Genomic DNA, 15452 nt, shown 5'->3' on the forward strand with positions numbered 1-15452 from the left:
TTATTCTTAAAATAATATCTAATGATATAAAAAGTTTCTGTTTTATGGACGGTGCAATATGTGGTAAACTATATTGAGCAAATTCTTATAGATTAAATGGGATGAGGATTTATTAACTTACATAAAAATTACATTTTACTACTCTCCAAAAAGCAACACTTGATCGGGGGAAAGTAGAGCAAACAAAAAACTGAAAGTTGGAAAAAAAAAAAAAATAGAACCCAACATTCTCGGAAAGCTTCAACTTAACACCCTTAACTGTTCCTCAGATATTACATATATGCCATTTTGACTACCAACCATGCCATATTTGCTACTAGTAATACTACAAAAACCCAAGCAAACCGATTTTTATCCACATTAGCCTTTCCCTTGGCCTCTAAGCAAAACCATGCATCCACTCTGTTATGTTTATATTTAAATTATAACGCCAATCCATAAGACGACCTCCATGTACATAGCAAGGGAATAAAAATTACTCCCCTTGAAAATACAGCCCAAAATGAGGCCATTTTTTTACAGATTCAAAATTTATGTTTCTAAGTTCATCGGCCAGAGGACCTGGAAAGAAATAGTTTGGGGGTACTTACGGTAGCCCGAAAAATGAACCAAAATTTTATATTTACAATGGCTTGAAGCTGTCACCTTTAAGATTTTGGACTAAGTGGAACCTAGTGCACAGAAAAATTAGATTTGAGACATGCCACTACTACTACCATAATCAACTCAATGTAGCCCCAAGCCATCGTAGACCAATCTCTTAATGTACGCTCCTTGCCAATCCAATCTATTCAGAGCCTTCGTCCTTACAACCTTCTAAGAAGTTCCGATGTCCTTGAAATCCTTCATTACGATCTGTTTTCATCCCATTCAATGACGATCTGCTCTTGGTTTAGCCCTAGATGATTGGCCAAGAATGACGATCTCTGGCAATCTGTCATCCTTTATTAGCAGAACGTGTCCTACCCCTCCCCCCCCCCCAAAAAGCTAAAAAAAATCCTTAGACAATTCTTCTAGAAAACGTATAACAAATCCTCTTCCATCTTTCCCAGCACTCACGTTTCAGAACCATACTTCACCACTGTCATCACTATACCTTCCAATATTCTAATCTTTGTTTGCAGGATCATCTTCCTATTCTTCCAAACCTCATTCAACAGTGAAAAAAGATGGGTTCTTGGCTGTTCCACTTTTAACATCTGCGCTGCGTCCATCGTCTTTACTAATAATTCTGTCCAGGGAGCTTCTTGTTACTCAATATTACCTCTTCACTTTCCCATATTCACAGTCTATGCAACTTAGTCGTCTTAGCGTTAATTTTCAAACCTATTATTGCGCCCTGAACTCTCAGAACCTCCAAAAAATCATTCATTATGTAAGCCTCTTCTAGGACACTTAAATCATCAGCACAATCTAAGTCTAGAATAGTTTACTTTCCTATTTGATTTCACTCCCTCCTATAGTCTTTTATCTGCTCCTTTAGATAAAGTCCATCAAAATAATCCATAAATTGGGACAGAACGCAACCCTGCTGAACTCCTGACTAATACGATAATAGCCTAGTTTCCTACTTAGCAGCATTAATGTTATCATTTTATGCTACAATTCGCCGTCTTTTTTTTTTTTTTTTTTTTTTTTTTTTTTTTTTTTTTTTTTTTTTTTTAGTTAGCTTTTGGCTTTTATTTGAAAGTCCTTAGACTAAAGAACCACTAATAAACAAAAGCGAAAAATCCTTATACAATTTTGAAAAAAAAAACCTTGAATGATAAGAAAAAACAAACAACAATATGTATATATATATATATATATATATATATATATATATATATATATATATAACAACATATATGTAAAAACAAACAACTATATATATATATATATATATATATATATATATATATATATATATATATATATATATATATATATATATATATATATATATATATATATATATATATACTCAGTACCATGTACCCTTACCATGTCAACCCAACCCCAATATAGGTTATTCGAGCCAGTTTAAATGGCTTCGTTACTAAAATGAAGAACAAAACAGGCATTGTTACACCATTCACCATTTTATGCTGTTAGCTTTAATGAAAAAAAAACTTCTCTCATCGATAAGAAGATATTATTCTTAAAATAATATCTAATGATATAAAAAGTTTCTGTTTTATGGACGGTGCAATATGTGGTAAACTATATTGAGCAAATTCTTATATATTAAATGGGATGAGGATTTATTAACTTACATAAAAATTACATTTTACTACTCTCCAAAAAGCAACACTTGATCGGGGGAAAGTAGAGCAAACAAAAAACTGAAAGTTGGAAAAAAAAAAAAAATAGAACCCAACATTCTCGGAAAGCTTCAACTTAACACCCTTAACTGTTCCTCAGATATTACATATATGCCATTTTGACTACCAACCATGCCATATTTGCTACTAGTAATACTACAAAAACCCAAGCAAACCGATTTTTATCCACATTTGCCTTTCCCTTGGCCTCTAAGCAAAACCATGCATCCACTCTGTTATGTTTATATTTAAATTATAACGCCAATCCATAAGACGACCTCCATGTACATAGCAAGGGAATAAAAATTACTCCCCTTGAAAATACAGGCCAAAATGAGGCCAATTTTTTACAGATTCAAAATTTATGTTTCTAAGTTCATCGGCCAGAGGACCTGGAAAGAAATAGTTTGGGGGTACGTACGGTAGCCCGAAAAATGAACCAAAATTTTATATTTACAATGGCTTGAAGCTGTCACCTTTAAGATTTTGGACTAAGTGGAACCTAGTGCACAGAAAAATTAGATTTGAGACATGCCACTACTACTACCATAATCAACTCAATGTAGCCCCAAGCCATCGTAGACCAATCTCTTAATGTACGCTCTTTGCCAATCCAATCTATTCAGAGCCTTCGTCCTTACAACCTTCTAAGAAGTTCCGATGTCCTTGAAATCCTTCATTACGATCTGTTTTCATCCCATTCAATGACGATCTGCTCTTGGTTTAGCCCTAGATGATTGGCCAAGAATGACGATCTCTGGCAATCTGTCATCCTTTATTAGCAGAACGTGTCCTACCCCTCCCCCCCCCAAAAAAAAAGCTAAAAAAAATCCTTAGACAATTCTTCTAGAAAACATATAACAAATCCTCTTCCATCTTTCCCAGCACTCACGTTTCATAACCATACTTCATTGCCTAGAGTCTTAGTCATGCTGATCAAGAATTCAAAAAGTGGCAAACAAGGCACACCAGCCTATGGTCTTAAGAAGGTTGACCAAGAATTTGAGATTGACATAGGACCATAAATTTGCTTGAAGTAACAGGCAAACAATCGTTTAAAGCCAGGCACTGGTACAACCAGGTACAAGAAGCACTGGTACCTGAACAAGTCAAGCTCGTAAATTTACAGCATGAACACGACCACTTAAAAGCACAAAAAGAAATAATTAAATTCCGACAGGAAAGCTTAGAAAGACAACTGGAAGAAAACAAGACAGAAATCAGCAAAGAATTGCAAAAACGGATTTTTGTTCAAACTTGGAAAAAGCGGTGGAAACCTTATTTACAATTGAAGTCAGCCTACCTTTCGGCCCTCAACTGGAAAATATTCTTGCAAACACATATAACGAAAGACCACCACAACCCCCTTATATCACGATCCCCAATCAGGCTCAGTATCCACTTACAGACCCTCAAGCGGAATCTGCTCAACAAAGCTCCCTCGCCTGTAACAGAGGGACTCCCAAGACCAAATGCTCCACTACTCAAGTAAACGATCTAACTGGCCCATACTCCCCAGATGTTACTACGCCACAAAAAACGCACAAAGTACAACCGTTACAACCTGATTCAGAAAACTAAGAAGTATCAACTGCTACCCTGCTTAGAGCCCAAAAAGGTAAAAGCTTATCGCTTCAATAGTCAACCTGTAAACAAATATATATATATATATATATATATATATATATATATATATATATATATATATATATATATATATATATATATATATATATATATATATATATATATATATATATATATATATATATATATATATATATATATATATATATATATATATATATATATATATATATATATATATATATATATATATAACTAATATTTTGTCTACAATCAATCGTGCCAAAACGTATATAACGGCAATCAAATAAGACCTGCAAGAATCTCGATAAACTGTAGGAAAAGTGAACCTTGCTAACTAATGATAAATTGTCCAATAAACGGTAAGATATAACCAATAAACTTTATGTGTTTCAAAAATCTTTATAAACATATGTAACTGGCTGAGAGTGTGCCAGAGCTTATGAAAGGTTGTTGTTTAATAAACTAAGTTTACATACAGATGCTCGAGTAGTAATCATCGTTATAAGAGTTCGGTAAAACTTTTATAACAACGAGAATAAAAGAGAATAATAACAGAATAAAAACAAGCCAACGGGAACTGAGAGTATTCTTTTGAGGTTTCAAATAAATTCAGCTGTTTGGAAAACTCCCACAAATTACTAAGCGAGACCAAGCAAGTTTTCTTTTCGTAATTTTTTTTCTAAAGATACCATTTTTTTCTAACTTTAGAAATTATCTATGCAATTCAAATGGCCCTATGCGTGATGCTAGTTCTTGGAAACTATCTTACGTCAGTAACTTCACTATGTGTTCCAAGAACTGACAAAAACTAATGGCAAAGTTGATCGACTTGTTTACGTGCTTCTCCGTCAAAATCAAAATGCTTTCCCTCTTTTAAAGTCAATACTAGCGGTACAGTTTGATTAACCCTGTGCACTGTGTTATATCCTAGAAATACTTTTGTTAATAAATTATCTATACCTCAATTTCTATTAAAAGACAGTAGAGTGGTTTTTAAAAGAAAAAAGGATAAGGATAAAACTAGTGTTGTCAGGAACTTCAAGCAGGCGCTAGTGTAGTGAAAACGCGTACCTAAGGGGCGAAATATCCCTTAACCCTACATATAGCCCGTGAACCAGGCCGAGCCCTCCATTTCCAAACATATTAGCGTCATAAAATGACATAAAAACAGCCTTAAAAAGACTTATTTTCCAATCATCATAAATCTAAGCCAAGTGAAAATGACACGAATAACCCACGAACTCCAATACAGTCCAATAAATATGAAAGCTAAATGACAAAATTTGGTTAAACCCCCCGACTTCTGTGCGTTTTCATTTGTTTTCCTCAGAAATGCACGCTCTAACCAATTAATTCAAAATACTCTTAATACTGGTAAATGGCCCAGTTGTCACAATAAGGTTAGTTCATTACCCCAACGTGCACAATGCGTGCTAGAAAACAAGTTGGCCTCCACTCAAGCTCAAGGAACCGAAAATATGCCAGTTTTCCTTTAAATATTACTGTAATTCCTTTTCGTTACCGGGAGAGGGGTAGCTAATCGTTATTATAGATAGAGTTCCTAGTCAATCTGAACCGCAAAGGCAGGCCTTACTATTCTTTCGAATCCTTTCCTGTATTAAAAAAAAAACACAAACCAGTTTTCTAAGATTTGATCGGTTAAATCATGTAATTTTTTAACAAAAGTAGACCATCATCTTAGCAATAACTTGTTACCATTATCATTATTATTGCAGTAACTAATCGAAAGACACGCAGTGTCTTTCGATTAGTGTGAAAAACAAACTGATTTTTTATTCCAGGATTGGAAAGTGTGTAAACATGATAAAGTCATCGTTGCGTTGAATGCTGACAAAGAGATATATTTGAACTATGAAACAAGTAGTAGTGGAGATCTTATTGGGAATGTATGCCTACGTTGTCATGACAGCGAGGAGTTAAATTCCTTTGGAGTACCCAAGAATTGCCATTATAAACATTCTGGATATGCGAAAGTATCATTTCCAGAGAAGTTAGTACTCAAAGAGAATGCCAACATAAAAATAATCGTCGATGATAGAGGACAACTCCTTGCTACTACTGCTGGTAACACATTATCTGTTGATACATCCTTTTGTCATCTTTCCGGTATTAGCATTTTAAAGAAGACAAGAAGAAGACAGGCATACTCCTGCACTAATGTCATTAATCATATCTTGTCTACGTGCCAAAATTGTTATATGTGTAAAAATAATGTTGAAATAGACAGTGAAATCACAGGCAAAATAAAAAGGGCATTTGCAGACAGTATCATTTATGAATATAAAGATGAATTGATGGAAAGTTCTTTTGTTCAAGGAGTTGGTGGGGAACATTCCAGTGAAACCTTCTGCTTTAACTGGAGGCTATAACACTTGTGAGCGATACATGGGTTGAAGAAGCTATAGTAAAGACTAGATTAATATTCATCTGCAATCACCATGATATACGTCACAACCGTTACTATCACAAGAAGAACATATCGTTCTTGAATAAGAGGATGTTAGACCAAGAACGTTTTTATTCATAGATATTAATAAGGTTTAATATACTATGTGTTATTATTGGAATAAAAAAAAAGTTCCTTTACAATAAGTTATTGTTTCGTTTATTTGTTAGGGGTACACTTTTCTAGACACTAGAATGCATTTTTTCTTAACTTTATTACATTAATATCTTTGATTTAAGAAATAAAATGGAATGTGTATGCTAGTCATTATTAGTTTTTTTTTATCAAGTAGAACAGGATATTTTTTTGTGCTAGTTTCCTGGCAGTTTCATGAGGAGAAAAATCAGTTTAAATGTTTCACGAAGAGAAAAACCAACATGAACTTTGAAACATCAAGAGAATGTAATAGTGACAAGGAAAACCACAACAAAACATTACTAAAATATTCCAACTCTTCCATTTCAACGAAAAAAAAAAATCCAGAATAAACTTTTAAACATCTTCAGAATGTAACAGTGAAAGGTAAACCACTAAAAAAAACTGCTGAAATATTCAAAATATTTTATTTCAACGAAAAAAAAAATCAAAAATGAAATTTGAAACATCTTCAGAATCTAACAGTGACAAGATAAACCACGACAAACAGCACTTAAATATGCCATCTCTTACATTTCAACGATAAAAATCAAAAATGAGCTTTGAAACATCAAGATAATGTAACAATGACAAGGTAAACCACGACAAACAGTACTGAAATATTCCAACTCTTACATTTCAACGGCAGAAATCCAAAATGAACTTTGAAACATCAAGATAATGTAACAGTAACAAGGTAAACCACGACAAAACACTACTGAAATATTCCAACTCATACATTTCAATGAAAAAAAATTCTAAACTGAACTTTGAAAAATCAAGAGAATGTAACAGTGACAAGTTAAACCACAACAAAACACTACTGGAATATTCCAACTCTTACATTTTAACGAAAAAAAAAATCCAAAATGATCTTCGAAACATCTTCAGAATGTAACTGTGACAAGGTAAACCACGACAAAACACTACTGAAATATTTCAACTCTTACATTTCAACGAAAAAAATCCAAAATGAACTTTGAAACATCTTCAGAATGTAACAGTGACAAGGTAAACCACGACAAAACACTACTGAAAGATTCCAACTCTTATATTTAAATAAAAAAAAAAATCCAAAATGAACTTTCAAACGTAGAGAGTTTAACAGTGACAAGTTAAACCATGACATAACACTACTGAAATATTCCAACTCATACATTTCAAGGAAAAAAAATCTAAAATGTACTTTGAAACATCAAGAGAATGTAACAGTGACAAGGTAAACCACAACAAAACATTACTGAAATATTCCAACTCTTACATTTAAAGGAAAAAAAAATCCAAAATGATCTTTGAAACATCTTCAGAATGTAACTGTGACAAGGTAAACCACGACAAAACACTACTGAAATATTCCAACTCTTACATTTCAACGAAAAAAATCCAAAATGAACTTTGAAACATCTTCAGAATGTAACAGTGGCAAGGTAAACCACGACAAAACACTACTGAAATATTCCAACTATTACATTTGAACGAAAAAAAATCAAAAATGAACTTTGAAACATGTTCAGAATGTAACAGTGAGAAGGTAATCAACGACAAAACACTACTGAAATATTCCAACTCTTACATTTCAACGATAAAAAATCCAAAATGAACTTTGAAACATCAAGACAGTTTAGCAGTGACAAGGTAAAACAAGACAGATCACTATTGAAATATTCCAATTCTTGCATTTCAATAAAAAACATAAAAAATAAACTTTGAAACATCTTAAGAATGAAACAGAGACAAGGTAAACCATGACAAAACACTATTGAAATATTCCAACTCTTGCATTTCAACGAAAAAAATCCAAAATGAATTTTGAATCATCTTCAGAATGTAACAGTGACAAGGTAAACCACGACAAAACACTACTGAAATATTCCAACTCTTACATTTCAACGAAAAAAAGTCCAAAAGGAACTTTGAAACATAAAGAGAATGTAACAGTGACAAGGTAAACCACGACAAAACACTACTGAAATATTCTAACTCTTACAGTTTAACGAAAAAAAAAATCAAAAAATGAATTTTTAAACTCCTTCAAAATGTAACAGTGACAAGGTAAACCACGACAAAACACTACTGAAATAATTCAACTCTTACATTTCAACGAAAAAAAAATCAAAAATGAAGTTTGAAACATCAAGATAATGTAAGAGTGATAAGGTAAACCACGACGAAACACTACTGAAATATTCCAACTCTTACATTTCAACGGTAAATATCCAAAATGAACTTTGAAACATCAAGAGAATGTAACAATGACAAGATAAACCACGACAAACAGTACTGAAATATTCCAACTCTTACATTTCAACGGAATAAATCCAAAATGAACTTTGAAACATCAAGATAATGTAACAGTGACAAGTTAAACCACGACAAAACACTACTGAAATATTCCAACTCATACATATCAAGGAAAAAAAAATCTAAACAGAACTTTGAAACCTCAAGAGAATATAAAAGTGACAAGATAAACCACAACAAAACATTACTGGAATATTCCAACTTTTACATTTTAACGAAAAATAAAATCAACAATTATCTTTAAAACATAATAAGAATGTAACTGTGACAAGGTAAACCACGACAAAATACTACTGAAATATTTCAACTCTTACATTTCAACGAAAAAAATCCAAAATGAACTTTGAAACATCTTCAGAATGTAACAGTGACAAGGTAAACCACGACAAAACACTACTGAAAGATTCCAACTCTTATATTTAAATGAAAAAAAAACTCCAAAATGAACTTTCAAACATAAAGAGAGTTTAACAGTGACAAGGTAAACCATGACAGAACACTACTGAAATATTCCAACTCATACATTTCAAGGGAAAAAAATCTAAACTGAACTTTGAAACATCAAGAGAATGTAACAGTGACAAGGTAAACCACAACAAAACACTACTGAAATAATCCAACTTTTACATTTTAAGGAAAAAAAAATCCAAAATGATCTTTAAAATATCTTCAGAATGTTACCTTGACAAGGTAAACCACGACAAACCGCTACTGAAATATTCCAACTCTTACATTTGCACGAAAAAAATAAAAAATAAACTTTGAAACATCTTCAGAATGTAACAGTGACAAGGTAATCCACTATAAAACACTACTGAAATATTCCAACTCTTACATTTGAACTAAAAAAAATCCAAAATGAACTTTGAAACATTTTGAGAATGTAACAGTGACAAGGTAAACCACGACAAAACACTACTGAAATATTCCAACTCTTACATTTCAACGATAAAAAATCCAAAATGAACTTTGAAACATCAAGAGAGTTTAACAGTGACAAGGTAAACCATGACAGAACACTACTGACATATTCCAACTCTTACATTTCAATGAAAAACATCCAAAATGAGCTTTGAAACATCTTAAGAATGAAACAGAAACAAGGTAAACCATGAAAAAACACTATTGAAATATTCCAACTCTTGCATTTCAACGAAAAAAGTCCAAAATTAACTTTGAAATATCTTCAGAATGTAACAGTGACAAGGTAAACCACGACAAAACACTACTGAAATATTCCAACTCTTGCATTTCAACGAAAAAAAAATCCAAAATGAACTTTGAATGATCTTCAGAATGTAACAGTGACATGGTAAACCACGACAAAACACTACTGAAATAATCCAACTCTTACATTTCAACGGAAAAAAGTCCAGAAGGAACTTTGAAACATCAAGAGAATGTAACAGTGACAAGGTAAACCACGACAAAACACTACTGAAATATTCCAACTCTTACATTTCAACGAAAAAAAAAATCAAAAAATGAACTTTGAAACTTCTTCAGAATGTAACAATGACAAGGTAAACCACGACAAAACACTACTGAAATAATCCAACTCTTACATTTCAAAAAAAAAAAAAAAAAAAAATCAAAAATGAACATTGAAACATCAAGAGAATGTAACAGTGACAAGTTAAACCACGACAAAACACTACTGAAATATTCCAACTCTTACATTTCAACGAAAATAAAAATAAAAAAATGAACTTTGGAACATCAAGAGAATGTAACAGTGACAATGTAAACCACGACGAAACACTACTGAAATATTCCAACTCTTACATTTCAACGAAAAAAAAAATCTAAAATGAAACATCTTCAGAATGTCACACACAAACACACACACACACACACAAAGACACACACACAGAGAAACACACACAGACACACACACACACACAAACACACACACACAAACACACAAACACACAAACAGAAACAAACACATACCGACACACAAAAACACAAACACACACACACACAAACAAACAAAAACAAAACAACACAAACAAACCTACACACACAAACACAAACACACACAAAAAAACACACAACTGAAATAATCCAACTCTTACACTTCAACAAAAAAAAACATAAAATCACAAGTGAAATTTGAAACATCAATAGAATGTAACAGTGACGATGTAAACCACGACAAAACACTACTGAAATATTCCAACTCTGACATTTCAACGAAAAAAAAAATCAAAAAATGAACTTTGAAACATCAAGATGTAACAGTGACAAGGTAAACCACGACAAAACACTACTTAAATGTTCTAACTCTTGCATTTCAACGAAAAAAAATAATCTAAACTAAAACATTTTCAGAATGTCACACACAAACACAAAAACACAAAAAAACACAAACAAACAAACAAACAAACAAAAACACAAACAAAAACACACAAAAACAAACAAACACAAACAAACACACACACACACACACACACACACACACACACACACACACACACACACACACACACACACACACACACACACACACACACACACACACACACACACACACACACACACACACACACACACACACACACACACACACACACACACACACACACACACACACACACACACACACACACACACACACACACACACACACACACACACACACACACACACACACACACACACACACACACACACACACACACACACACACACACACACACACACACACACACACACACACACACACACACACACACACACACACACACACACACACACACACACACACACACACACACACACACACACACACACACACACACACACACACACACACACACACACACACACACACACACACACACACACACACACACACACACACACACACACACACACACACACACACACACACACACACACACACACACACACACACACACACACACACACACACACACACACACACACACACACACACACACACACACACACACACACACACACACACACACACACACACACACACACACACACACACACACACACACACACACACACACACACACACACACACACACACACACACACACACACACACACACACACACACACACACACACACACACACACACACACACACACACACACACACACACACACACACACACACACACACACACACACACACACACACACACACACACACACACACACACACACACACACACACACACACACACACACACACACACACACACACACACACACACACACACACACACACACACAGTCGTGGTTTACCATGTCACTGTTACATTCTGAAGATGATTCAAATTTCATTTTGGATTTTTTTTTCGTTGAAATGCAAGAGTTGGAATATTTCAATCGTGTTCTGTCATGGTTTACCTTGTTTCTGTTTCATTCTTAAGATGTTTCAAAGTTCATTTTGGATGTTTTTCGTTGAAATGTAAGTGTTGGAATATTTCAGTAGTGTTCTGTCATGGTTTACCTTGTCACTGTTAAACTCTCTTGATGTTTCAAAGTTCATTTTGGATTTTTTTTCGTTGAAATGTAAGAGTTGGAATATTTCAGTAGTGTTTTGTCGTGGATTACCTTGTCACTGTTACATTCTGAAAATGTTTCAAAGTTCATTTTAGATTTTTTTTTCGTTAAAATGTAATAGTTTGATTATGTCAGTAGTGTTCTTTTATTGATTACCTTGCCACAATTACCTTCTGATTATATTTCGAAGTTTATTTCGGATTTTTTTCGTTTAAGTGTATGAGTTGGAATATTTCAGTAGTATTTTGTCGTGGTTTACCTTGTCAAAGTTACATTCTTAAGATTTTTCAAAGATCATTTTGGATTTTTTTTTCCTTAAAATGTAAGAGTTGGAATATTCCAGTAGTGTTTTTTCGTGGTTTACCTTGTCACATTTATGTTATCCTGATGTTTCAAATTACTGTTAAGATTTTTTTTCCTTGAAATGTATTAATTGTAATATCTCAGTAGTGTTCTGTCATGGTTTACCTTGTCACTGTTACACTCTCTACGTTTGAAAGTTCATTTTGGATTTTTTTTTTTATTTAAATATAAGAGTTGGAATCTTTCAGTAGTGTTTTGTCGTGGTTTACCTTGTCACTGTTACATTATGAAGATGTTTCAAAGTTCATTTTGGATTTTTTTCGTTGAAATGTAAGAGTTGAAATATTTCAGTAGTGTTTTATCGTGGTCTACCGTATCACAGTTACATTCTGAAGATGTTTTGAAGATCATTTTGGATTTTTTTTTTTCGTTAAAATGTAAGAGTTGGAATATTTCAGTAATGTTTTGTTGTGGTTTACCTTGTCACTGTTACATTCTCTTGATTTTTCAAAGTTCAGTTTAGATTTTTTTTCCTTGATATGTAAGAGTTGGAATATTTCAGTAGTGTTTTGTCTTGGTTTAACTTGTCACTGTTACATTATCTTGATGTTTCAAAGTTCATTTTGGATTTATGCCGTTGAAATGTAAGAGTTGGAATATTTCAGTACTGTTTGTCGTGGTTTACCTTGTCATTGTTACATTCTCTTGATGTTTCAAAGTTCATTCTGGATTTTTACCGTTGAAATGTAAAAGTTGGAATATTTCAGTAGTGTTTTGTCGTGGTTTAACTTGTCACTGTTACATTCTGAAGATATTTCAAAGTTCATTTTGGATTTTTTTTTTTCGTTGAAATGAAAGATTTGGAATATTTCGGTAGATTTTTTTTTTCGTGGTTTACCTGTCACTGTTACATTCTGAAGATGTTTCAAAGTTCATTTTGGATTTTTTTTTTCGTTGGAATGCAGGAGTTGGAATATTTTAGTAGTGTTTTGTCGTGGTTTACTTTGTCACTATTACATTCTCTTGATGTTCCAAAGCTCATTTTGGTTTTTTCTTTTCGTGAAACATTTAAACAGATTTTTCTCCTCATAAAACTGCTAGGAAACTAGCACAAAAAAATATCCTGTTCTACTTTATCAAAAAAAAAACTAATAATGACCAGCATACACAATCCATTTTATTTCTTAAATCAAAGATATCAATGTAATGACGTTAAGAAAAAATGCATTCCAGCGTCTAGAAAAGTGTGCCCCTAACAAATAAACGAAACAACAACTTGTTGTATAGGAACTTTTTTTATTCCAATAATGACACATAGTATATTAAACCTTATTAATATCTATGAATAAAAACGTTCTTGGTCTAACATTCTCTCATTTAAGAACGGTATGTTCTTCTTGAGAAAGTAAATGTTGAGAGGTATATCTTGGTGATTCTAGGCGAACAGTAGTCTATTTTTTAAAAAAGCTTTTAGGTTCTAAGTAACGCTCAGAATTCCGAAAGCCTCCAGGTCAAGAAAAATATTCCACTTGAACTTCCCACCCACTAACTCCTTGTACAAAAGAAATTTCTATCAAGTCATCTTTATATTCATTGATGATATTGTCTTCAAATGCCCTTTTTATTTTGCTTGGGATTTCACTGTCTATTTTAACATTATTTTTACACAGATAACAAGTTTGGCACGTAGACAAGATATGATTAGTAATGGATTTTCCCGAAGATAAAGTACTCAGAAGAGATACCCAGCCCAGCTATTAGCATAGCCATCCCCTGTGACAAATTCTCCAACTGACATGTACCTTGTAAATATATCAGCGATTCTATAACCCCTCGTATATGACGTGAAAAACCATGCACGGACAATTTTGTGCAAGAAGTCATACTTATGAACATTTCAAAACTCTTACCCCAAGCCATAAGTGCCAAAACTTAAACACCGAGATGACAAACCATAAACAATTAGCCGACTCAGAAAGTAATTCAATGGAAGCCCAAAATAAAGTGACAACGTATGTGAGTATTATAGAAACACGTAGAATGACGAATTAAGTATGAAATCTTACGTATCTAACATGTAGCATAGGTTGGCTGGCCCCCAGCCCCCCATTGCACTTCCTGGCTGAAGGGCCACGAAACGGAGATCAGCACCGCCGGTTGGGACCTTAAGGGTCTAGTGCCGCATCCTTTACCTTTTTACCTTTTATCTAACATGTAACTTTAGTGAATATTATGAAACAATTCATAAAACAGATGAAACAAGTGCAAGCGATATTATTCCAGTGTTGCAATCAGATATTAAGTTAAAATCTTTCAATGCGTCAAATTTGTTTCTTTCAAGTTGTTTTAATCTATATATATCGGTGCGTTAAAATTTAGATGTAATTAGCTGCTCTTAGAAGTCAGTGTCTTACAGTGTCCGTAAAGCGTCAGGTGGAAATATTATTTAGAATTAGAAATAATGAACGTGTAATTTTATCATCAGTATTATATCAAGTAGCAAAATAGTAAAGCGTCAGGCGGAAATATTATATAGCATTAGAAATAGTGAGCGTGTAATGTCATTATCTGTATCATGTCAGGTAATAGAGTAAATTTTTTATCAGAAACAAGATAATTAAATCATATAGAAATATTAGCATATCAGGTGGAGGTATTTTCAGCATTTGGTGAAAGAGAATAGTATTTAGATATTTAATCATATAATCAATATATTTTAGTCAGTAGAAACTCTTTGGCCCTTTCGCCAAATAGAGTGAATAAGTGATAGAGCTTTAAGTAATGTT

At 33.2% G+C, this 15452-nt stretch overlaps 2 protein-coding genes across 3 annotated transcripts in view; both read left to right on the forward strand.

Annotated features, from left to right (window-relative positions):
- Positions 1-15452, forward strand: part of LOC148952912 (uncharacterized) — a 163690-nt gene that overhangs the window by 84279 nt on the left and 63959 nt on the right. The window lies entirely within an intron of this gene.
- LOC148952913 (uncharacterized) overlaps positions 14391-15452 on the forward strand; it is a 30136-nt gene continuing 29074 nt past the window's right edge. The window contains exon 1 of the mRNA XM_089087308.1: positions 14391-14682. Coding sequence (XP_088943434.1) covers positions 14521-14682 — 162 coding nt within the window. The 5' untranslated portion in view covers positions 14391-14520. The remainder of the gene's footprint in view (positions 14683-15452) is intronic.

Source organism: Artemia sp. Qi Xiang Cuo, chromosome 4 (assembly GCF_049724085.1).
Source record: "Artemia sp. Qi Xiang Cuo chromosome 4, ASM4972408v1, whole genome shotgun sequence".
Taxonomy (NCBI): Eukaryota; Metazoa; Arthropoda; class Branchiopoda; order Anostraca; family Artemiidae; genus Artemia; species Artemia sp. Qi Xiang Cuo.